This window comes from Urocitellus parryii, chromosome 10 (genome assembly GCF_045843805.1).
Source record: "Urocitellus parryii isolate mUroPar1 chromosome 10, mUroPar1.hap1, whole genome shotgun sequence".
Classification (NCBI taxonomy): domain Eukaryota; kingdom Metazoa; phylum Chordata; class Mammalia; order Rodentia; family Sciuridae; genus Urocitellus; species Urocitellus parryii.
Window position 1 is genome coordinate 68,616,058 of NC_135540.1, and position 26,683 is coordinate 68,642,740.

A 26,683-nucleotide genomic window follows, 5' to 3' on the forward strand; every position below is an offset into this window, starting at 1 on the left:
AAAAATGTGGAGATACAAGGTAGAGAAGCTTTGGAATGTTGTAAGCAGAGGTTAATGGACAATTATGGTGTGATCTCAGGAGACCAGAATGTCAACAAGAATGTGGACAGTAAAGATTGTGTTCATGAGATTTCAGATAGTAATGAGGACTGTTTTGGGAACTGGACTAAAGTCCATAAGTGGTACATTCTGACAAGGAAGTTGTTTCCATTTTGTTCATGTCTCGACACTCTCTGAGGCTGAATTTAAAAATGATGAACTAATTAATCTACTGGAGGAAATTTCAAGGCAACAAATCATTGGGACTGTGGCATAGTTATTGCTAGTAGCTTTTAGCCATATTTTTAGTGAGAAATGGCAACAAGAAGCAGAGAAGAAACATTTAAAATTTGTCTGTTTGGCCAGAAAAACACTTGTAAAACTGCAAATAAGGAAGGTGTGGTTGCTGAAGAAATCAGAGCCTTTAAAGAGAAACCAATGTTTCATGGAGAAAAAAGGAAAGATGTTTAAAGGAGTAAAAATGATAACTAGTTTGAAAGACTCTGCTTTGAGAAGAGAGTCCTGGGTTACATTGCAGGTACAGGGCCACCTAGAAACTTGTCCTGCCAGGACTCATTTCACTGTCCAAGCACTCAGTAGCTGCTACAGCTATTGTTTGAGCAGACCCAGCTACTGTTCCTACAGGCAGTGGGCCTTGGTGTCATCTGTGTTGTGCCAGTTTTAAATAATGCAGAATTCTGAAGTAGGGGGTTCATGAAAGTTTTTACCCAGATTTCAAAGAAAGGCCTGGGAGATAGGAATTTGGGTCAAGGTCACAGTCTCTGCAGGCAGCCCCTGAGAGGGTGATGTGAGATTCTGTGAGAGGAAGCTAAATCAGTAATGGAGTTGCCAGGACTAAGAGATGTCATGAACCATGGAATGTCTGCTGAGGAAGGATATATGCAAAGAACAAGGCTTTTTTGGAGACTGTTTATTCCCTTTTGGAATGGAAATGTCTACTCTGTTCCATTGTATATTAGAAACATGTAACTTACCTATTATTATCTATATGGGCACACAGCTAAGGTGTTACCTTGAGTCTCACAGAATACTTTGGATTTAGAGTTTTGAGAAATGTTGGAATTGTTAAAGACTAGAGGAACTTGTAGGACTGAATGCATTTTACATTATGAGATGAATATGAGCCTTTTGGGGTTAGGGCAGAATATTATGGTTTGGATATAAAGTATACACTTTAAATACTTAAATACTAAAGAATTTAAGACTCGGTCTCCAATGTACAGAGATGGAGCTTTTAAGAAATTATTTGATTATGAGGGCTCTAACTTCCTCAGGAAACTAATTCATTTCATGGGATAATAATGAGAATATATTACTTAGAAGTGGGACCTAATTTGAAAAAGTAGGTCACTGGGTTCATGCGCTGGAAGGATTTATTTTGTCCCCAACCCATTTCCTCTCCTTTCGTCTCCCCTCCCCACCTTTCCTTCTCATTCTCTCCCTCCTCTTTCTCCTCTTCTTCTTTTTCTTCTCTCTCTCTCTCCCCCCTCCCCCCCTCCTTCCCTCCTTCTCTCTCTCTCTCTCTCTCTCTCTCTCTCTCTCTCTCTCTCTCTCATCTCTCTTTCTCTTTCCTGGTTGCCATGAGCTGAACAGTTCTCCTCCACCCTTTTTCTGCCTCACCTCAGGCCGAAAGCAATGAATCCAGTAGACTGTGGACTGAAACTTCTGAAACTTGAAGCAAAAAAACCATCATACTTTTTGTAATTAGTTTTTCTCAGATATGTATTATAGGAATGAAGAGCTAACACACACAGTCACTGGGAAGCAGAACAGCCAGAGGACCAGTACAAACACTCTCACACACATATGCTGCCATATGAAGAAAATGTTTGGCAACAAAGTGACCAAGGATGTTTTAGAGTGGCAGAACCTGAGATAAATTTATACAAAGATCAAACAGCGCTCCCATCAACACCCCTGTTCTCTCCCAGAATTCCAAGAATGAAGGATCTAGTCCATGAAAACGTCAACCAAACCTGCTGATGCAAAGTATTCCAAAGCCTTCTGTGCAGGACCTTGGTACAATAGTTTTCCTGAGGCCAATAAGGTGAGGCTGTCAAACAGCTTGAAGATGGAATACCGAGGGTGATTAATGGTAAAGATGATTGTTGGTCCCTGGTCAGATATCCTAAGTCAAAAGAGGGAAGATAATGAATCATTACACATCTGAACCTTGCCCTTCCTAATAAAACAGTTTATTCTTACTACTAAAACAAGAGTTCGAAGTTCAACTTCATTTTCTCTTATAGTCTTATCACCTAATCTTATGTTACCTACATGACACCTTGGGAATCTAAATTCAACATTTTTTAAAATATTTTTTCTACTTGTAGTTGGACACCATACCTTTATTTATGTATCTTTTTGGTTTCTTTTTTTTTTTTTAGTTGTTGATAGACCTTTATTTTTTATTTATTTTTATTTTTATTTATTTTTTTTAGAGAGTGAGAGAGGAGAGAGAGAGAGAGAGAGAGAGAATTTTTAATATTTATTTTTCAGTTCTCGGCGGACACAACATCTTTGTTGGTATGTGGTGCTGAGGATCGAACCCGGGTCGCACGCATACCAGGCGAGCACGCTACCGCTTGAGCCACATCCCCAGCCCCCAGACCTTTATTTTTTAATACATGGTGCTGATGATTTAACCCAGTGTCTCATTTATGCTAGCCAAGTGTGCTATTGCTGAGCCACAGCCTCACTCCTAATTCAATGTTTTTATTAGTACTAAATTGTTAGAAATTCACTTTAATATTCAATTTAAAAATTAAACATGGTATCATTCTTTATTATTTCAACAACACTGCAACTCAAAAAAAAAATTCATGATGGGCTGGAGATATAGCTCATCAAAAGTGCTTTCCTAACATATGTAAGACCCTGGGTTTCATACCCAGATATGCAAAAAAATAAAAAAATCAAGATTTTTGTGCACCTTAGTAATTATTGTGAAAAAGTAGTAATTATTATGGGCTTTGTATCTTTAATAATAACAACTAAGGGAATTTTTTATTTGCTTGTTTTGAAAGAATTTTTCATATACATTATTCATATTCTTTGTGTTCTAAACAGGTTTTAACTTGGCAGCATTTAGAGTCAGTTTTTTCCTTGGAAGAATTTTTCAGTGTTTATAAGTACCATAAGAGCAATTAAAATACATAATCAAGATAAATAAAAAAGATGATTCTTACCAAGAAAAATAAAAAATAAAAACATTAGGCTTCTGAAAAGATGGTCCATCGACTGTCTAGAATCTACTATAGGGCTTGTTAAAAATACAGATGCCTGGACAGTCCTCCTAGACACTGAATTAGAATTTCTGAGGATGATACAGGGAGTCCATATTATTAACAAGCTGTCCAGGCAACCTACAAGTATAATCAAGTTTGAGAAGTAGTAATAGAGTAAATAGTAAGACAACAGTCTGGGCTGGGGATGTGGCTCAAGCAGTAGGTAACACGCTTGCCTGGTATGCGCGGGGCTCTGGGTTCCATCCTCAGCACCATATAAAAGCAAAATAAAGATGTTGTGTTCACCGAAAACTGAAAAATAAATACTAAAAAATTCTCTCTTTCTCTTCTCTCTCTCTTTAAAAAAAGACAATAGTCATACAAATAATTCTAATTGATGATTTGTCTTCTATCACTTTAGGATTAGTTTTCCTTTTTTCTACCTTGATAAAACAATGAACATTCTGAAGTATGTACTATGAGGTTGCTAAATGCTTTAGAAATTACTTCATTTTAATTTTCACACTATTGTAATAAGGTAGTTTCAATATTATAATTTCATAACTTTTAACAGGAAAAGCTTAAAAGTTAAGCGAATACCCACTAACTCACAATTATGAAGAAGTAAGGCTATGATTCTATCTCTGGTTTAATTTGTAGTAGAAATAGTGTTAAAAGGCCATTTCACATGAGTTATTACTATGGATGCAAAAAATAAAGGTAAAAATGTTCAAAGTAGATATTTAAAATGTTTATGAGCCAGGTGTGGTGGTATGTGACTGTAATCTCAGCTAGGCAGGAGGTTGAGGCAGGAAGATTTCAAGTCTGAAGTTAGCCTAAGCCACTTGGTGTACCACTGTCCCAAAATAAGAAGTAAGAAGGTCACAGGATCAGTGGTAGAGCACACTGAGGTTCAATCCTGAGAGCAACAACAACAGCAACAAACAAAAAAAAAAAACTTTAGAAGACCCACTTCAATCTACAAATTTGATTAGTTCCTAGTATAGTTTAGTGCCCAAGGGTGCTCTGCCCCAAAGAGATTTGGGCAAGAAGATCAAAAATTTCAATAGAATGTGGAATAGATATAGCTAAGGGTTCCTTGTAAAGGCTAACAACCTAAGCTAAAGATGATACAAGTGGAACATCAAAAGGACCAACAGGACTCAGCTAAGAAAAGGATACTCCTGGTCAAAGAAACTCAGTGTTACAAAGCAAGAGGTGTGTTTATATGTGTCTGAGAGGCAGTGACTTGGTATTAAATGAATAAGGTAACTAAAGAGGCTACAAAAAGAGAATGACAAGCCTAAGATTGGCCCTTCTCTCAGAAACTGGAACTGTATTCAGTAGACATCATTGAGCTGGTAGACAACTAGAAGCAGGAAACAGAATTGTACGAGAGCCCTGCTACCCAAAGTGTGATTGGATGGGCAGTGGCATTAGTATCAGTATTTCCTCTTAAAGTCCTCTAGGGGAAATCCTGGGCTCCACCTCAGACTTAAAGAAACAGAATCTACAATTTAATCAGACTCCAAGTGACTGTGCATAGCAGGGCTTGATCTCTGCAAGAGGCAGGATTCTTGAATGCTACTCAGTAAGAAACATAAAGGAAATAGTTACAATATTCTGTATCAATTCATCATTGTCTAATGAACACTGTCAGCAGAGCTGTAGATAATAAAAAATTTCCTGGGTATGTTCTATAAAGGTACTTGAACTCCAGGCCCATAACCTGGCATCTTCATTTATATGTAAGTTGACATCTAGAGCATAAGATATTTAAACAAACAGCCATCTTTGCATTGTCTTGTTTTTTTCTCTCCTATCAGAAACTTTCTCATGGGTGCATGGCCATCAGAGAAAGCAAGGTAAGTACTAGGGGAAGCCATGAAGGTGGTGTGTCAGGCACCTTACAGTATGAAGTAGAGGGGTTTCCAGAGGTAGGAGACAAAGATATAGCCCAAAGCAAGTGGCAGACTGGTTGCATTAAACAATTAAATCATAGACAGACCAAGTAAGTGAATGTATTAAAATAAAAGGAGTCACATCTCTCATGGTCTGAAGTGACTTGCAAAGGCTGAAAGGGAAAGAACTAAAAATGACGCAGAGGTATTGGACTGGAAATAAAAATAAAAATATGAACTCATGGGTATCTAAATATATACTCTTATTTAAACAGCAATTATTACAGAAATATGTTTACATATTTTTATAATATATATACATATATACACAAAGAGAGAGACAGAGAGAGAGAGAAAGAGAAAGGAGGACTGAAAATATTGCTCAGGTGTAGAGTAAGTGCTTAGCAAATATGAGGCCATGGGTAGGAACCCTGCCACACACACAATAAAAACCCCACTACACACACACACACACACACACACACACACACACACATCTGTATACACACATATAAAATTCATGCAGGGAAAATGTTTCCAAATAAAATAGAATATATTTCCATATTTTATATAAACACATACAGTAAGCCTAGGTATGCCTACTGAAGATCTAAAAGCAATGCCACTCCAATAGCAGTGAGCACAATAGCAACCATATTTTGATTTCTTAATATTAATTAAACCAGAACAAACCACATCCATCCACAAATAGCTAACTCAGGAAAAGTGCAACATAAACATGGAACATCACAGTGACTACAAAGTAATGATGGAAGAATGATCAGGGAGAGGTCAAAAGAACACACAGACCATTGAAAAGCCATCCCCTAGTCAAATAAGGATCAATTTAATCATTAAAACAGTGAAGAAAAGCAGATTCCAACCCATTGCATCACACAGAAAATGAACAGGGGAAAAACTCTTCCTTAGATAAAATGTCAACAATTACCTGTTAGGCAACTACCACAAGAACAGGAGTTATTAGCTTATGCTAAAATTGGTAGGTGAGACTTGAGGAGGAACACAATCTTGGTATAATAGGCAATTATCTTCCCAGAAAAAAAAATACTAATCTACTCTAAAGAAGAAAAGTACTTTCCCAGCAGAGAAGCCCAGAAGACCCCAACATGATCAAATGAGGGAAGTTCACACCACCTATGAGACCGGAATCTGCTCACGGAACATAGGGATGGACCCAGTAGAGGGTCACCCCATGAAATCCACCAAAACTTGCAAGGGCGTGACAGACAGGAAAGGACTGTGGAACTCACACAGATTATCAAACCAACCAAAACAGGAACGCCAGAAAAGACATGTTTCAGTGAAGAATCCCAAGGCACTGCAGGAAACAGACACTGCAGGGGAAGCTGGTGACATGTGACTAGAGTCTAAGCACTGGGTGCTTGTGAAGCCCCCACTGTCAACTTCCTTACCTGAAGGCTGGTGTAGTGGAACATCCTTGCCTCTTGGAATTTACACTGGGGAGAATTTACCAGAGATGGAGAATGAGGTCAGAAAAAAACTTACACAGGTGGAACATAGATGGAGGAAGAGGGGAGCAAATGCAGTAAAATAGAAGTTAGGGAATCCAGGTGAGGGAACTGGGAATTTTTTTTTCATTAAACTTTTCTTGGAACTTTCCTGTCAGTTTGAAATATTTTTTTATAATTTTAAAGAAGATGTTCAAAAATTAATCTTAAAATTTCTCCTATTACATTCCTGCCAGTCTCCTTTCTTGATAGAAATGAATGAATTTTTTTCCCATTTTTCTACTTTTCCAGGCCCCCACTTAGGATTCATAACAGGCCAAGTCCATTTCCTAAGCTCATCCAGTTGGTTCCACCTTCAAAAAAGACCCAGAACCCATGCTTTTCTTACCACCTGACCACCAGCATCCTAGTAGGACGGGGCCTACTTCTGCAGCTATTTCTTGGTGTCCTTCATTCACCTTGGCCTCATTGTGCAGTCAATGCTGACACTCTCAAAATGTCCCTGGACCTTAGCAGCAGAAAATATGTCTCACAGGGGCCAATGAGGTCTATGTATTCTGTCCCAAGCCCAACTTTACTTTACATAATTTCTAATTGTCTGAATTGTGGCCTCTCCAAAACTGATATGTTAAAGTCCTAACACCCAGCACCTCAGAATGTGGCTACCTCTGGAGAGTCTTTAAAGAAGTCACTAAGATTAAAGAAGGTCATTAAGTGGTGACTCATCTGACTGTGTCTATTGAAGGATCCAAGAAGAAACAACTTGTAGACACCTTGATCTCAACTTCCAGCTTTCAGAGCTGGAAGAAAAGTAGTATCTGTTATTCAGCCCCCCAGCCTCTTGTTATAAGAGTCTAGCAGCCAACCTGCACTGGGTTCTGTCCCTCTGGCCTCTCTGATGCTCCACACACATCAAGCATCAAGCATGCTATGCCTCAGGGTCACTGGCAGCTCCTTCCAACCAGAACTCTCTGCTGACAGAAAGAGCAGGACTCACTCTGTCACAGGTCTCTCGTCACATACTTGTGGTCCTCCTTGACTATCCTGTTTTTTAAAACAATTCCTCACTCCCTTCATGGCCTTTCTTCCCCAAGTTGTTCATTAATTTTTCTTAATAACACTTCTTTGCTCCTTGACTATTTCTCTTTAAGAAGAAAGGAAAGAATTTTGCTCTTCACTTCTGAAACCCTGGCACACTGAACCCCTGGTACATAGAAGTTATCCAATTGTAAATAAATAAAAGAACAATGTTCCTACAGTATTTACCTTTTCAGGAGCAAAAGTACAGTATTTGCTGTGCTTATATGTAAACCAGTTGTTGGTCGATCCAAGAATAAGATGGGAGGATCAGCAATCAGCTCCATTGCTATACTGGTCCTTTTTTTCTCTCCTCTAGATAAAACCTAAAACACAGATTATTACATTATCAACAAGAACCACTATGGTCAACACCATAGTGAATTAACTTCATTTGGTGGATTAACTTGATTCCTACAAGATACTTTTTCTCTATTACCCTCATTATTCTGAACAACAAATAAATGGACACCTGAAAGAAGAAGGAGGTCTCTATTTGAAGAGATAAGTACCTGGAGGCTAAGAGCAGAGGATCCAAGTGGCTGGACCTGATATGAAGCTCATACTTTAACATTCTGTATATTCCTCACCAAGTCAAAGGTTTAAAGACAGTGAGTAACAAAACTAAAAGATATGGACCTGACACAGTGAAACCACAGTCTAAAACAGGAGATAAAGCTAGGATATGAAAAAGGAAAACACCTTAAGTATTCTATTAGTCTTCTAACAACAACCCCCCTTCCCCCCACACACACACTTCATTGCTACTGACAAAAGTCCCTGAGTGGACTTATGAAAAGGGTACACTTGAAGCCAGGAGAGCTCTCGTTCTACTATATCACATAAGCACTTTTTAATTCCCATAAGATTTCCTAAATTGATACCATCTACACCCTAACTCAATACATAATTCCCAATTAATCATTTCAGATAAAAGCAGGATGTGGGATAGTCTGCAGGTACCTGGTTCAAACTTTTCAACCAGTCAATATCATTGTGTGTGCTGAGAGGACTAGAATACTTCTGGGGAGAAAGGCAGTAGGGAACAATTCTCAAATGAAGAGTCTCCAAAACAAATAATCAAATGCAACCCATAGCCCTTGATTGGGAACTTTTAATAACTGAGCTTTAAAAAGACATCTGAAGACAATTTGGGAAATGTGGATGAATATGGTTTGACATAGTTGGTGATATGAGGACATGATGTTACTCTTCATTTTGTTAGTTGGTAATGGCTTTGTGGGAAGGTAGGCAAATGTCCTTTTTTCCCAATGCATATAAGTATTTTGGGGTGAAATATCATACAAATTTGTATAAAATAGTTCCGTAAGACAGAGTTATAATAATTATGAGAGATATTAACAATTGAGAAATCAAGGTGAAGAGTACTAGTAATTATATTAATTTCCATATAATTAACATAATAATAGATACATACTAAACATAATGTATAATATATAAATAATACAATGTACATATAATATATAACTATTATATTAATTACCCCAAATCACATCATTATAGTAATCAGACCATCTTGTCTAGATTTCTGTTATGTTCAAAATATCATAAAAACTAAAACTATATAAAATTATTTGATACTATTAGAGTATGTTAATTATAAGAAATCAAAAACAGCCTTTACATATGTTCCCCAGAAATCCAAGAAAGTAACTAAGGACAATGAATAAAATGGTAAAGAACAGAGTTAAAAAAAAAAAAAGTACCAAACTAGAATGAGAAGATCAAATAAGTAAAGAGAGCCAAGGAAAAGAAAATCAATACTCAGTAATAAAAAATAAGTAGCATCACAGGACTATTTTTCTAAATAAAACACTTCACATAAAGCCTATCAGCAAGTATAATAGGAAGCAGCAGCCAATAGGATGCTCCACCCACATTCTTCCTTTTTTTAGGAGGGAAGATCCGGGGCTTCATTCAAAGACACTACATTCTAAAAAACTCATCATCACATACAGCTCCAAATATCTGCTCAGCAAACCCTCCACATGGAGTGGTGAACTGTAAAGTTCATCATTCTCTCCATGATCCTGCAAACCCACAAAAGGTTGAGTTACTTAGTCCATTCTATTACTCTTGCCCACAAACGTACTTCTCAAACCTAAGAGCCTGGTAGATGAGTCTGGAAATAAATATTGGCAGAAAAAATGGGAATGAGGAGAGGATGAGAAAAAAAAATTGCCAAAGATAAGCTATAGAAAAAATTAGTAGCAACGCAAATTAGAAGTCAGTCCTACTGTGATCAAATATAATTCTGGAAGTCAAATTACAGACAAGTTATATATACAAAGAAATAATACCTGGAACTTGTCATTTATCAATTCCAGAAATATGCCTCAAAAAAGCCATGAAACAAAGGTCCCAGGAAGAAGAGAAAGAAAAGAGCAGTGAAAGTCAGGAAGAGAAAAACAGGAAGAAGAAAAGTTAGAGCAAAGACATCAAATGAGCCCTGACTACAGCAATGAGACCACACTCCACTCCAGGGATTCCACCATCTTTAAGATTGTTTCTCCAGCTTCATTTCCACCTTCACAATAGTTATGTAGTCATTTTTCTCATCATTACAGAAAACAGCCACACATGTCATAAGAAACTTCTGATTAAGGTCACACTGTCCACACAGGGAGGTCTGCTTTCCTGGCTACAATTCTACCAGTTTTTTTCACATTACCTTGGAATCAGCCACTTCACTTAGATCTAAATCCTCAATGATCTTGTTGATCCTCTCATTTTTTTTAAGATTTGTCATAGTTGTTGGAAGCCGAAGAGCTGCTGAGAACTGCAAATTTTCTCTCACTGTCAGGGTGTTGATCAGGACATTATTCTGAAGGAAAATACAATTTTCATGAGACATACTAAATCTTTTCTTAGACTATTAATCTAGTATATGTAACTCAATAGATGAAAATAACAAACCCAAGAAAATGCTGTAGTTAATGCTGTGTTTTCAACTCTGCTAACTACAGAGACTCCATATACAGACAGCTGCAGAGCCCAGGGAGGAATTTCAACACCCATCTGAACATCCAAGTGGAGCACAGGGAAGTATGATATGACTACTGGCAGACACATTCAAGTATGTTCTCAGGAAGGAAAAGAGGCAGGGAGCGCAAAAACAGATATCAGCAGACCCTTCTGAAAATGATACAAGTAGAATTGATATCCATGCCCTACATAGGTCATATTCCAGGTCCTCTCTGCCTTTCCATTTAACTCCACCCTCTTTCTAATAGGAAATTATGAGAAGCAGATGTAAGAAAAGTTGATTCTATGAGTATGTCACAAAATCAACTAGAAGCACAATAAACTGCAAACCAAGGCACTTCCCTATATAGAAACATATGAAACCTAAAAGTAAACCAACTAATACTTACTTGAACCACAAAACCTGAATAATATTTGAAATTGGCAGGTCGAGGTCCTCCATTGATCAAGACATCTCCGGATAATCCACTTAGATCTTTCCTTGCAGTTAAAATGTTTAACAACCTACAAAAGGACAAACATGGTACAGCTTTTTTTTCCCCCTTCAATACAGGCCACCTCTCTCAGCTACTGTTAGTTCAAATTCTGTACAAGTTATAAAATTAACTAATTAAGAGATATACAACTTAACTAAAACTTTGTACATATGTGTGTTTGTGTGTTTCTGTGTGTTTGTGTATGTGTATGTGTGTTTACATTCAAATCCTCACCTTACTTTTCATTTATGCCATAAGAAAGCACAGAAATATAAAAGCAAGGCAAATTTGGCTTATCCTGCATAGACCTCCCAAAGGACCCTCCTGTCCATCTGACATTGGTGGATCCAACCCAGGAAATGTGCTCTTTTATCTAAATGTGTCTTCAATTATTCCTATGTTCCATCTCCCCACATTTAATATTATTCCCTTCTTATTCTTCCTCATTAGCTCATAGTAGGTTCGACAGGTGTACCTCAACCACTTTATGATGCTGTATTAGTGAGAATGATAAAAGTTATTTCTAAAAGCACACTGAAACTACAAAAAGAAAGCTAACTTATAACTTCTGTTATACTCACAAAGACTTGTTTTGACCTTTGGGTACCATAATGGCATTGAGACCAGGTTTCATGATTCCACTGAAACACAAAAGCAAAAATGAGTAATGATTCCATTTCAAACAAAGTTCTATTAAATTAGGATCTATGTCAAATACACTTAAGGAAATTTCATGAAATTGCATCAGATTATCATTAACATCTCTTAATTATTTTTTAAAAAAAGAAGCAGGAAATTACTTACTGAAAATAGGTATATTCTGACTGAACAGAAGTTAGTTACATTCCTACCTGTGACTTTATGCTCACATAGTGTGTCAGTCATTTATATTAGACTTGCCCTTCCCCCTTCTTTTCTTAATAGGAATATGATGGATGTCCTGGGAGTAGGGCAACAGACACCAAAATCTGGGAATACAGGATAGGAAGCAGTGAGAGAGTAGAGGGGAAAAGTTGTAGGCTGTGAAGAAGCTTATATGATAAAATAAAAGAACTGAACAAATCAGTAATTATATTAAGACTATGAAGAGGCATTTTTTCACTGTTTTTAAATAGACTTTTTAAAAAATACATTTTTAAACATGGAAAATGTGTGAAGAATCTACAGTGCTAGGTTGGAATTGGTGCATTAATTAGAAGAAATAGGTTTTAATCTACACAATAGTTATAGAAGAGTATAGATGGAAGGGTGCTGAGGAACCATCTGCCATCCACCACTCCACTTACCCCTCCTGGACAGAACCACAACCTCATGTACTTGCATAAGGGATTCAGTTTTATTTTTTTAAACAAAGTTTTATATATATATACACACACACACACACACACACACACACACACACACACACACACATATATATGTGTGTGTGTGTGTGTGTATGCATGTTCATGCATATATATATTCTCTAGGCATGTCCACTGAGGTGGTTTAATTCTAAAGACACATGAATAGCAATGAGCATTCTAAACACTCAGATGATGGTTTATAAATACCATTCTCCACAAATCCACAGAATGAACATCAGCTGATTCTGGCCTAGGGTCAGTGCAGTTTGGATTTTTCTTTGTAATAGGATTAAACCTAGGGACTCATACATGATAAACAAGCACTCTATAATTGAGCTACAGCTTCAGCCTTTTAAAAATTTTAGTTTGATACAAGGTCTTTCTAAATTGTCCAGTCTGGACTTGAATTGTGATTCTCCTGTTTTGGTGTCCTGAATAACTAGGATTACAGGTATATGCCTCAACATTAAAAGTGTATGGAACTTCTAGCTATAACAAGAAAATACTCAAAGAATGAAAGAATAAGTCAAAACAGTGAAGGAGGAAGGGAACTCAAATTGAATGGTCTCCCACTGACTAAGTTCAGACCAACAGAAGTATCAAGATAAATAACAATAATAATACATTACCACTAAGTGTTATTGAAAGAGGAATCCTTGACTATTTTCAATAGAGTAAATTAAAGAGGAAATGGTAAACTGAAGCTTTTTCCTCTTAGTTTCATGCAAATTATGAGATAATGGAAATAAATCACCCTTTGGTAACTATCATATTTTCTCATCCAGACAGGAGTCATGAATGGGAGCTGAAGCTGGTGAATTGAAATATAATAAGGAGCAAGATTCTGGATTAATGTCAGAGCACCACCCTTCACAATAGTAATGAAGTGCAAAGAGGAAAATAGTGACACTGTGGTGAAATTTGGCAGACAGATGCATGACCAGGTGATCAATTTTAACATCACCTGGAGTGGGATGGAATTAGAAGGTACCAGTCTGGATGAGCCTGAAGAAACATGATGTGGTGAGGAGCACAGTGATGGACAGCCCTCAGAACCACTCCTGCCTTCATTCTGAGGATACCTGTCTCCTCAGCTGCTGCCAGACAACAAATGAGTGATGACACAGGAGAGGGTCCTTCTTTCTAGAAAGTAAGGCTGAAAGAGCTAGGGATAGAAAATGATCATGTGAACAGTCTGCTCTCAAATGATTCCCAAAATACAATAGTAAAGATGGATGAAAAAGGAGACACAGTAGGGCCAGGCTCAGTGGCATGCACCTGTTATCCTAGTGGCTTGGGAGGTGGAGGCTGAAGGATGTCAAGTTCAAAGCCAGTTTTAGCAATTTACTGAGGCACTAAGCAATTCAGTGAGACTCTGTCTCTAATAAAATACAACATAAGTCTAGGGATGTGGCTCAATGGTCAAGTGCCCCTGAGTTCATTCCCCAGTACCCCGCCCCTGAAGAAAGAGACACAATGATGGGAGTAAACAGTGGAATGTAAACAGGTAAGGAGTCTAGTGAAAGGATTATGTTCATTCAGGTTTATGTTTGAAGTCATTTAAAAAATAATCATTAATCTGAAAATTTCCCAAAGAGAAGAATGGATTTTCCTCACCATTATAGAATACTCATAAATCTTCAGGAATGGATAATTTTTTCCCATAGTTATTAAACATTGGTAAGGAAAAGTTCAAGCGCTGTGTATGAAGACAAACTAAGCTTAAGGGAAAGTTTTTCATGAGGTATGAAAATATTTTCAATTCTCAAGGTCAAATTTGGTTTAACTTCTTCTTACAAAAGGAAAGCAAAAAAGTATCCAAAGGAAAATCGAGATTCTCACAACATTTCTTGGAATATACTTACTGTTTTGAATGGTGACTTGTATTATTTTTTATTTGTATTTGATAAAATACAAATAAAAAATAATACTAGTAACTCTTCCTCCATCCAATAGCCTACTAACCTGAAGTGAGCAGACAGGAGAAAGATCTGAAACACAACAACCAAAAATGGGTGTCCTTTCCCACAGATACTTACACCAGAAATACGAGAAACAACAGTCCCCGAAATTGTAAAAATTGTAAGAACTTCAAGATTTGACTGCACTTTTATTAGCCTAAGAGAACAAAACCATGACCCCTGTCCTTTGCTGAGAGGCACAACACTGAGCCTTAAGCACAACAAGAAGTCTTGAGCAGAGGTGACACTTAGGGTATCCCATCACTAGTCTACTTGGAGGAAAAGATAATCTAGAGGTGTTTGGGAGTGTGGCTCAATGGTAGCAAGATGGCTCACTGTGCACAAGGCCAAGGGCTTGATTCCCAAAACCAAAGTGGGCAGGGGCAGGTAAATGTACCTTCACATGAAGAATGCACTTTATATGTATTTAGCCTACACATATTCAAATCAAATTACCTTTTACCTCTTTCAACACAAAATCTGAAAGTACCAATATTGTCTTGATTATCTCACAAAACTCTTGTCAGCTTTTCATAAGTCAATTCTATCTAATCATTAACAAAGGATAAAAGCTTTAGATCCACTATTTCTCTTCTTATTCACCTGGTCAGGACTTCTTAACCAACACAAGAGAGACAAGAAGCAGGCATGACAGCAGGTATTGCCAGAGAAGAGTTACAATCCTGGACAGAGCCCCTGAGCTCAGCCCATGAACCCTCAGATCCTCACCATTTTTCTCTCAGGCACACCCCAATACTGTCTACCCAACCCTGTCACTTCCTTGTCTTCTGAAAGATGTTAGGCACTAATGACAGTAAAGACCACAGATGCATACAAAATGTCAAGAAAACAGGTCAAACACCTGATTTTATATAGACCTATAACCATACCAGGACTCTTATAACCACTTTCCCAGCCTTGGAGAGTCAGAAAAAGTTGTTTGCTTACACTAGGAGTAGTTATTTCCTCTAGTGAAAAACAAAACAAAACAAAACAACAACAACAAAAAAAAAACAAGAAACAAGTGTTGCCAGGGCAAATCAAAATTCATTTCCCCTCATGATTATCTCACAAAACTCTTGTCAGCTTTTTATTAGTCAATTCTATCTAATCATTAGAGGGAAGCGCAGTTCTCTAGCAATCAGACAAACATTAACAACCCTAATGGCCAGCATCTGTGAGCTCATATAGATACAAGTAGCGAGAGGTTTCAAACTCACTGCCACTTTAATAATTAAATGACACATTAATTGCACAGTCATAAAAACAAACAAAACACGATGCAGTTCATAAATTTTCTTCAAAGTTTAAACTACCTGATAACTGATTCAATCATATCAGTCCTTGTTTAGCCTAAAGGAAAGAAAGCATGCATCTATATGTCTCTACAAAACTTGTACTCAAATGCTCACAGCAGTCTATTGGTAGTAAGCAAAGCCTATAGGTCAATAAAGTGAACTTTTAAAAAATTCATGCACATACCTGATATTTGATAGTATTTCTTTCTCAACCATTCTTCGTTGGAGCAGAGAGCCACTCTTCACTTGTACTCAATAGCAGATATTATGAAAACTCAACACAGCTCCTTGGGTAATTGTCTCCTGGTCACGAGCGATCATCTCAGGGAGGTCATTGGTGTGTCTTTGTAGCATTGGGATAACAACCTGGTCATTACTGGAAGACATCTTTAGAGGCTTTGCCTTTCTGTGGAGGGAAAAGTAATAGTAAGTTGATATTCCATATATAAATGAGATTGTAAACTCTAGATACCAATTCATTGAAAACAAAATGGTTTTAAACTGTGCTGCAGTGAGTAAATTCTTTTCCAATGAACAAACAGCCTGAATCACTATGATAAGAATAACCTTAGAACCTAAAATGAGAGACAGATGAAACTTTAAATGCTTGTACTCAAATTAGATGTCAGATAAATTCCAATAAGCAAAATAGTTGAGTATGAAAATTACCTACAACTCATAAAGCAGAAAAAAAGACAAGTGAGCCAGGTACATTGACACATGCACACCTGTAAGCCCAGTGAATCTGAAGTCTAAGGCAGGAGGATTGCAATCTCAGAGGTCAACCTGGGCAACTTAGCAAGACCCTGTCTCAAAAGAAATATAAATGTACCTCAGTTGTACAGAACCCTTGGATTCAATTACCAGTACTTAAAAAAATAAAAAGGTAAGGACTGCTCCTGACTTCAAAAAGCATATTATGATACAGCTTCAGTTCTGGGACAGCCTACATGAGCATCATAATATCCTCTGTACTTTTTTTAATGTTGGAAGTGTTCATAGTGTTGTTACCAAAAAGGGCTTAGGCAAGCAGACAGAGACAGGAGAATTCTCTGTATTTAGAGTCCAGACTTCACATATCTGGTTATTATGTACTTTCAGTCAAATAAGAAGGTAGTCTACAATATTGTTTACAATGCAACAGATTTCATTACTAGGAAAACATTTAAATTCTAGGAAGATATCAAATTAAGTATAAAAATGATTAAGTTAATTAAACCAATAGTTAAGCAGATCAAGACTTGAAAACAAAAACTGAAAAAAGAAATCAAAATTAAGAATTCAAGCCATAAGTGGTTGTGCATACCTACAGTCCTAGCTATATGATTAGGCTGAGGCAGGATCATCATGAATTCCAGGTAGCACTGGTAGTACAGTGAGACTCTGTCTCTTATAAGAAAAATAAGGGACTGTGGGAGTGTAGCATAGTGGTAGAGTGCATGTTTGAGACCATGAGTTTGACCCCAGTACAGGGAAAAAAACATTAAGCATTCAATAGTTGAGTTTAGCTACAGTTTAAACAATGACAATGGAAGAGAATTTAGTAGAGTTTACTGAATTGAAGAGAATTAATAAACTTTAGTTTTCTGAATTGAAGAGAATTACATAAAAGAGGGCACAATAGGAAGAGCCTGATCTACATGTAACTAGAGATATGGGAGAGGAGGGAAAAATGAAGCAGCACCAGTCATTAAAAAAATACTGGCCATAGTTTGGAGGTTGAAGCAGGCAGACTGCATGTAAGGGCAAGACCACAATTTTAAAGTTTAATATGTTGGAGGCAACAGCAACTTCAGAATCCATATGAAAGATCTTTGTCATTCCCATACCTTGACCTTCTCTCCTCTAATGATCTTGTCCTCCCTACTCTGCTTCACTATGCCTATTTCTAGTCCCCCTTGTCTAAACAATATCACATCAGTACCACTAAACAAAGAACTGGTCACTCTGGTCCCCTTTGTTTTCCAGTATAGTTATATTGATTAAAATTCCTTTACTGCTTTTTGACATTACTTTTTCTGCCAGTTTTTAGAGACTAGTGTCTGGACCTAAGTTTCTGGGATTCCACCACATTGGACCTCTGGCCTAGGACTTCAGAAACAATACTTAAAGCAAGCAAAATTATGACAAGCCATTTCAAGAAGTACAAGAAGTACAACTGTTGCATGCATTATGGAAACACTGAGAGGGCTCTTCCATTGTCAATCCTCAGTCTCCTCTACATTCTTGTGTGACACACACGAAAGACACAGCCCTCAAAAGTAAATGCCAGGTAAAGCTTCTCTGAAGAGACACAATGTTATCCCCTTTATTGTCACTAAACTGTGTGACAGACCATTCTGTATTCATTATGGCCTCCTAGGTATAACATAATTATTAAGTGCAGAGGGCCCTTGGGTCAGCCCATGTCCATTGTAATGTGCTCCCTCATGGCAGCTTTCTACTCTAGGTTGTATATGATTTTGTAAACATCATATTTATGCTCACTTCAAATGCTTCAAGGATGCTTAATGACAATAAATGCAGAAACAGATTTTGCACACTTGTGTAATTTAATACACCTTGTTTCAAAAAGAATGTGTTTCCTAAGAGAATTTCTGTATAATACCCAGGACCTGGAATAAAGAAGCCCAATATACATTTGTTACTATGAATCTCTATACATTTCTGAAAAAATAATCAGCAATTACATTTCCATTATTAGGTAAGAAAATAAAACAAGGTACTATTATAGATACACACACTAGCTGATATATTTACAACTTAATTTTTTGGTCATATATTTGAACAATTTTAGCATAATTTTTATATGTATTGTAAAAGGCTGGTTAATTTTTAAAGTTAATTATTAAAACTTAACCACTCACAGAAAAATTACAAAAGGAAATTCAATAATTCTTTAACAAACCACCCAAACTTGGAGTTAAACTTCATTTCCTGTGAATTAAAAAAAGACCCAATATATTAGTCAATGCCTTTAAAATATGAATGTGAACAAAATTCTCCTACACCTTTAGGAACTCCTAAGCTCAGTAAATTTATGTCCATTCAATATCAATTCCATTTATCTTCATACACTTGGAGACATGTAAGGATTTTACCTTAACCAACCTGCAAAAACCCACTATAATCAACTGTTCCAACACATCATTTTCTGAAAATCCATTCTGAATCATCAGTTTGTATTTCATAGTCATTTTCAAATGAAACTGCCAGGTTCCGCACATATAATAAGGACTTAAGACTCTCCACTTGAGCCTATGAATATCCAGTTGGCAAGTAAAAGAAGGATTAAAATCTTGGAATCTCTGGATCCATGTTACATCTGTCTCCTTTACTCTCAGTCACCTTGGATTCTGGAAATGACAGACCTGACCAATAAACCCCTTGTGATGAGTGGAAACTACCCCTGCACACACCACACAAAACACACATACACATACAACTAGGAAATACCAGCTTTCTTATCTCTACCAGGTTCCCACCAGACCAACTGTGAGAATGATCACGCATGCCATAGTCTGACAAAAGCTGCCTAACTATGAATACTTCTATGTAGTTCCCCTTGTCTTAATAATCTAGAAGTTCATATCAATGCCCCCAAATACAGGGTCTGGAAGCAATGGTCTACTTCCCAGTATACCTATACTGATTAAACTTCCTTTCCGCTTTTCACCATTACTCTTTCATTTGATTTTGAGACAAGGGACAGAACTGATTGCTAACTCCTCCCCACCCCACCCCCATCTCATCAGGCCTCTGGACTATGACTCTGGTTAACAAAAACTCCCATCATCTCACTTGAGCAGCATGCTTGCTATTTTTTTAACAAATCACAATATAAACCAACTTTCCTGCCAAACAAATTTGCCCAAGTTGTGTGTGCTCAGAGGCAGGGGAGTTAACAGGTCTTGACTCAAACATTGAGAGGAGTCAGCTGGATCTTTCAAACAGGTCCAAAGAAACAGCTTCCTCTTAATAAGATGCCAATCATTTTCTGCTGTGCTGTTGAATTCCTGAAGAGCTTTCCCCAAATACCCCTGGCTCCTTTCCAGGCTGCCTCCTTCCTGCAGTCTGGGACCACCATGAAAAATATGACCCCTTAAAATTAAGAGCATAGAAATTCTGAGTGGGGAAATGAGACTGGTCCACCTCCCCTTAAAAGAGGGTCAAATGCTCCTCAGCAACAGGTACAAGTGAATAAACACAAAGACCCTTACTTTTTTTCAAGGAAGCAGCCTAACACTTCGTCAGAGCCATGTCTCCCTCTGACTCCCCAGACAGCCTTCCAACGGATTCACTTGGGGTTTTACCCACAAGCCAAGTCCAGTGGGGGGTTTCCGGGCTCCCCATCCCCCAGAGTTCTGGGGACGTGGCCTGTGCAGATCCTGGACCACGCCCACAGCCACCTCAGAGACCTTCACAGGACCCAGAGGTCCCCAGTGAATCTGCTGTCTTGGGGTCAGCCACTCACCACTGGAGGCGCCTGGGAAGGTGCGGGCGGCCCAGCTCAGTGCTGCGGGTGGGGAAGAAGTGGTGTGGACGAGGCTTCGTCATACCGGGATCCGGCTTCCGTCGGCTGCCTCCCAAGAGCTGGCTCCCCAAAGCCCAGACAGTAAAACGAAAGAGGAAGGGGTGGTGCCGCTACCAGGAAGCAGTATGGAAGCATCAGGGGGCCTGAGAGCCCAGGTTCTGGGAGAGTGTCCCAAGATAAGAAGAGGAAGCCGTGCTGGTTGAAATAAGCCCTCACAGGGAGGGAGGAAGGGGTGCTGTCATGCACGCTGCAGGGCTGACACTTGCTGTTGGCAACATGGAACACCCGCCTCTTCTTCACCAGTGCTTCTCATTGACTAATGTACAGAACTTTTCCTGCAAGTTGGTGAGGAATATATCCAATTATTAGTTTAAACCTACTAATCCTTTGATTTATGTGTGGAACTTCAGTTTTACAGAATTCCTGCTAATATTTGTCCTATTTTCTTTATTTTTTCCTTTGAGCAATGAGGATCGAACTCAGGGCTTTGAGAATCCTAGGCAAGCTGTCTAGCTCTGAGCAACATTTTCAGCCCTCTTTAAATTTTATTTTGAGATAGGAAGTTGTTAAGTTGCCTACACTGGCCTAGAATTGCAATCCTACCTCAGCCTCCTGGATAGTTGTGATCATTGGTGAGGGCCATGGTGGCCAGCTCAGTGTGTCCTTATTTTATGTCCACCATAGACTTGTTAGAATACATTCCAGCACAGAGCAAGCAAGGAATTTATGTTTCCTGTGCAAAGTGGCAGCTTCATTAAGGCCTGATACTTGAGCCAAAGACATCTTGGTTCTACTATCTACATCTGGTATAGTGACATGTTATAGCAATTTCATCTCCTTATTGGCCCATGGGTAATCATGGGAAAAAAAGTTGATTTCTAATGGCTTAAGTTTATATGTTATGCTTGTTTATCCTTTTGTTAATTAATTTTCAGAATTTATGGTTTTAAAATGCTTCTTGGTTATGTTATTTGTGGTTTGTTTTCTATTTGGGGGGATATGCTCAATTTTTTTCTTTTTCTTTCATTCTTATTTTTGTTTGTTTTAAATTTAGAGCAACAGAAATTCATTGTCTTGAAGTTCTGGAACTAGAAGTTCAAATAAAGTGAAGGTAGGGTTATGTTCCCTCTAAAACTGTAGGGATCCTTCCTTGCCTCCATGTCACTCCCAGTGATTGCTAGCAACTCTTGGTCTCTTTGGCATGGAACTGTATCACTCAAATTCTCTATCTTCATGTAGAACTCTTCCTGTCTCTGTCTTCACTAGGTGCTCTCCCTGCCTCTGTCTTTCAGTGGACAACCTATTATAAGCACACCTGTCCAGCTAATTTTTAATTTTATGGGTATACTGTTTTTCTCTTCTTGGCTTAGCATAGTAGCAAGTTTTGTAAATATTCCAGAGATACCTAAAGAAGAAACTAAGTGATCTCTTTTGATAGTAGAGACTGAATATCCCTTATTAGAAATACCTGAGACTAGAAGTGTTTCAGACTTTGGACTTTTTTAGATGTTGGTCTGTTTGCATACATATCCTGTGATATTTGGGGGATGTGACCCAAGTTCATATAATCTTTGCATGGATGTAATTTATACAATATCAATGTACAGCATTTTAATAATTTAATGGATAAAACAAAATTATATTGCGTGGAAATTTCCATTTGTAGTATCATACCTGTCCCTCAAAGAGTTTCAGATTTTGGAACAATTTCAGATTTAGGGACATGCATCTTGTATATATAGTATGTCACATATTCATTTCAAGCCCTTCATATGTATAGGTCATTTTTGTCTACTTTCTCTGTCAAAGATTGAGATATGTAGGATTAAGTTTCCAACTACAATGTAATTTTCCTATTGCTCTTCCTATACAATCTGGTATTGTTTTATATATCTTAAAGCTCTGTTATTCCATATATAAAATTCATGATAATTAAATCATATGTGTGAACCATTTATCCATATTAAATAACTTTTGTTAGATTCCATAGTCAACCTATTGAGTATAAGACTCCTTTACCCCTTTTAAGAAGCATTTCCTTCTCATATATTTTCTCAAAATTCCATTTGTCTTTAATTTTACTTTGAGGGGTCTTATACAAATTCTAAGGTGATTTTTTTAATTTTTAACCAATATTTGGAAACTCTGTCATCAGTAAAAGTTTAAATCATTTTTATTTATACTTTAGCCAAATTTCTATCACCTTAGTTCTTTCTTTTTATATACTTTTACATAATTTTTATTAATATTTTTTCTTAATTTTAATTCTTTTATTAATTTCTTTTATTTGCTCTTTCATTCATGCCATGCAATTTACACAGAGATATGAATTTATTTGTTTTTAATATTTCTATCACCATTTCCCCAACAATATTAAGAATACAATAGTATCTATTAACTATTTTGAAATAATACACCATGTTTTAAAGGCAGCTTTTGGTAGTTTACATGCTGGTAGTTTGATGCTCTGTGTCTTATGTTTTGTTCTGGCTTAGTTTTTGGAAAATTAGGGGTTGGTACAGGATTGCAATAACAGAATAAAATATGTGCACATGGATACATATGTGTCCTTTAGCTGATGTATTGTAATATTCACTTTTCCTTTCTGGTCCTCACTTCAGGTTCTCTGTTCCATGTGGCAGCTGTGTCCTTCACAATTCATTTCATTTAGTGAGAGTGAGTGCCACCTTCCAAGTCTTTTGAATATGCTGATTTCTCCATTGGTATTGAAAGGAGAAGTGATGCAACTGTCACATCCCAGTTGCATTTTAAGGTGTTCAAATGCTTTCATATACATTTCTTTAGCTGGGCTTCACAAAACCTCTAGATAATATTATGCTCATTTTCTTGAAAATAGAAATCAAACCCAGGAGAGTTAATAGCTGTCCAAAATCCCAAGACACCAAGCCTCAGAATCATGAATCCCAGAGTCAGACAGGATGGAGCAAAGATGAAACACTGACTCAAATTGTCTGACACTAAATCCAGGGGTCATTTACATTCCAGTTACATAGAATTATGATGTAGCTGACTTCTGAAGTGTGTAGAATGGGCACTCAAATACAGCTGAGACAGCCCAGGATTTAGGGAAGGTGAGAAACTAAGTTCATGTTTGCTCATTAAAGATGTTTCAATAATCATTGAAAGCTGAAAGGCTTTGTTTCTCTGGCTGTCCAGCAGGGGGTGCTGTACAACCAAGGAGATCTGTTGCTTATCTCTTACTGAACAAAACCAATATAAAGTTTCCAAGAATTTCAAAAGTGAAAGTCAATATTGGGTTTGGAACGCAACAGGAAAATAAAGGAGATACATTTTTTAAATTAGTAGCTAAGATACCTATATGTACTTATTATGCATAACTATACCATTATTTAGAATTCAAATATTTTAAGTAATTTTTCAAAATTCCTAAAGATAAACTGCAAACCCACAGGTGAGAAAATAGCAGAATGCTCTATATTAATCTATCCAAAGCACCTTCTACTTTCATATTAGTTGAAAGAAATTAACTTGTTTAGGTGTTTTAGGAAACTTCACTCCCTATACTTTCATGTCAGCTTTGTCCCATCAATTGGCTCAGAATCCACAGAAGACCTCTGCAGACTGTCTTATATCTGTGTCCATCTCTATATTGGAACTGCTCAGACAGCTTGTTCCCTGGGGAAATTATGAGCTCCTTTTCTGGAAGGATAAGTAGGCTCTTGTTAATCTTCATGTTCAATACCTGTTCCATGAATATGAATGTTAGAATTCTACACCCTTAACTAGGGTCCAATAGAGTTCTAGGTATGGCAGGTCATGTAGCTCTAGAAGATGAATGTTCTTGTCCTACCAACTTTGATTTATAGCATAACAGGTGAGGGCATCTTACTAGGGTATCTGAAAATTATTCCTAATCCTCCTGATATATTACACAAGTGGCATATAAGAGAGATAGATAGATAGATAGATAGATATTGCTATTAACAAATGTGGGTTTTGGATGTCTTGGTCACCAAGAAAGCAAAGCTTAGAAGGTGATTCTCCCTTCCTTGCCCTACCAGAGTCAACAATATCAAGAGGACCACCTTGAGACTTATCGAGAGCTTGTTTTACTATACTTATATATCATGTTTTCTCCCTCCATGAATCAGTTGATGCACTGTGGTTGATACTATATTTTGGCTATTTTGAATAGTGCTGCAATAATGGGAGTGCAGAGATCTTTGAGTATACTGATTTCATTTCCTTATACATTTTAGTGAGGATACTAGCACATATGGTATTTCCACTTTTAGTTTGTTAGGGAATCTCCAAATAAAGTATAGTTATATAAAGTTTGAATTGGAGAGGCAAAATTTTTCTGGTTTAAAATCCCTATTTCTCAAATGTATATTTGTCATTTTAAATTTATATTGGCACATATGCATATTTGAAGGATTTCTCTGTTTTTTTTTTTTTTGTGTGTGTGTGTGTGTGCTCTTTGGTAAATATACTTCCAATGTCTAGTATATTAAGAAAGAATTATTATCCAAAGTACATGTATGAAGACACAAATTGGTGTGAATATATTTGTATACAACCAGAGATGTGAAAAATTGTGCTCTATATGTGTAATAAAAATTGTAATTCATTCCGCTGTCGCATATAAACTTTTAAAATCAATAAAACAAAATAAAGAATGCTTGTTCCTTTTTAGATTGTGACAGTAGCACCAGAGCACTGAAGCAGGGAAGGATAACACAAATGGAGCAAGAGAAAAACACAGTGGACCAATTGGCATGGGAACACCTGTAGAACAGAAAGGCAGTCTGAGCTTAGATGATTTAGAGGTGGCACAGTGAGCAGTATGTGAAATGTTGTCCATGTTTCTCAACTTGTGAGCAGAAAGCTGAAGCAGGAAGCAGTCTTGTGGGGCTCATGCTGGATCATGCTGTGGGAAACCTGGGAGATCATAGCAAATATTGTCTCAGTGTGCCAGCTAGCACATACTATGTGGCCTGAATGTGATTAAAACAGAGATGATTGCATACAGGGGAATTCAGGTCAGGGATTCATAGGGGAGTGAAACTCTCTTTTCCTTTATGGCTGGTGCTTGCACAACCATCTGGAGAGTGTTGGGAACTGAACAGGTGGGCATGACTGCATTCAGGGAGACTTGGATTTTTATGGGTGGTAAAATGTACAAGACTTGCCTTTCCTCTTTCAATCAAGGAAATTGGTTAGCCCACAGTATGTGTTGAAATTTTGGGAAGCCCCTGGGGTTCAGATAACCAGCAGAAATCAACCTGTGCCCCCCCCCCCCAGAGATGTGTTGATCTAATCTCTATGGAGTAGAAAACAGCCAACAAGTTCCACAGATCCTAGATGTCAGTCATTGGAACTTCCTATTTAGGTCTAACTCTGCATCAACCCTGCCCTACAATTGTAATCAGTCTAATATGTCCAGACAGAACTCCAATAGAGAGTACTTCCCATTGTATCCTACCTCATGCTGGTAAACAATGAAGCTGACAGCCATTTCAGTCAATTTCTGTTCCCAACACTCCTGCCAGCCACTTGGTAAGCAACACAAAAGAAGGAAGGGTTTAATATCCCAAGCACTTGCCAACTCTAAGGGGTGAATAGCCCAAGAAGAAATAGATCATATCAGAATCTCTGACAATTCTAATAGGAAAGTTTATAGCCATGTGTGTCCACATAAAATAATCATAAATGTCCCAAATAAACAACCTAATAATGCATCACAAGATATAGAAAACCAAGAATAAACAAATTATAAAATGAGTAGAATTGATAAAATAATTAACATCAGAGTCAAAATTAATACAATACAGAATAAAGAAGATACAAAGAATCAATGAAATAAATGGTTAGTTTTCTGAAAAGATAAACCAGACTAATAAATGCTTAATCAAACTAACCAAAAGAAAGACAAGACCCAAATTTATAAAATGAAAGAAAAGGGATATCACTTAGACATCTTGGAAATCCAGAAGATTATTAAGCAATATTTTGAAAATCTTTAAATCAATAAATTGGAAAATGTAGAAAAAATAGATATATTTGTAGATATATGCCTCCCTCCCCCCAAAAAAACTGCACTTAGAGGATATTAAAAAATGCAGAAAGAACAAAAGCAAGTAATGTAATTGAAACAGTAACATAAAGACTTCCAACACAGAGAAGGCCATGACGACAGGAATTCTCTGAAAATTCTACCAGTATTTTAAGGAAGTACTACTGCCAATACTCCTCAAACTATTACATGAAATAGAAGGGGTGCAACACTTCCAAATTCATTCTAGTATCACCCTGATTTATAAAC

General features: G+C 37.3%; 1 protein-coding gene across 1 annotated transcript in view; it reads right to left on the minus strand.

Annotated features, from left to right (window-relative positions):
• The window catches only part of LOC144257157 (broad substrate specificity ATP-binding cassette transporter ABCG2-like), a 38,067-nt gene extending 17,711 nt beyond the window's left edge, over positions 1-20,356 (minus strand). The window contains 7 exon segments of the mRNA XM_077803120.1: positions 2,037-2,188; positions 7,945-8,081; positions 10,448-10,600; positions 11,151-11,265; positions 11,819-11,878; positions 16,027-16,248; positions 20,317-20,356. Of these exon segments, the coding sequence (XP_077659246.1) occupies positions 2,037-2,188; positions 7,945-8,081; positions 10,448-10,600; positions 11,151-11,265; positions 11,819-11,878; positions 16,027-16,229 (820 nt within the window). The 5' untranslated portion in view covers positions 16,230-16,248; positions 20,317-20,356.
• Positions 20,357-26,683: the final 6,327 nt, after the last annotated feature.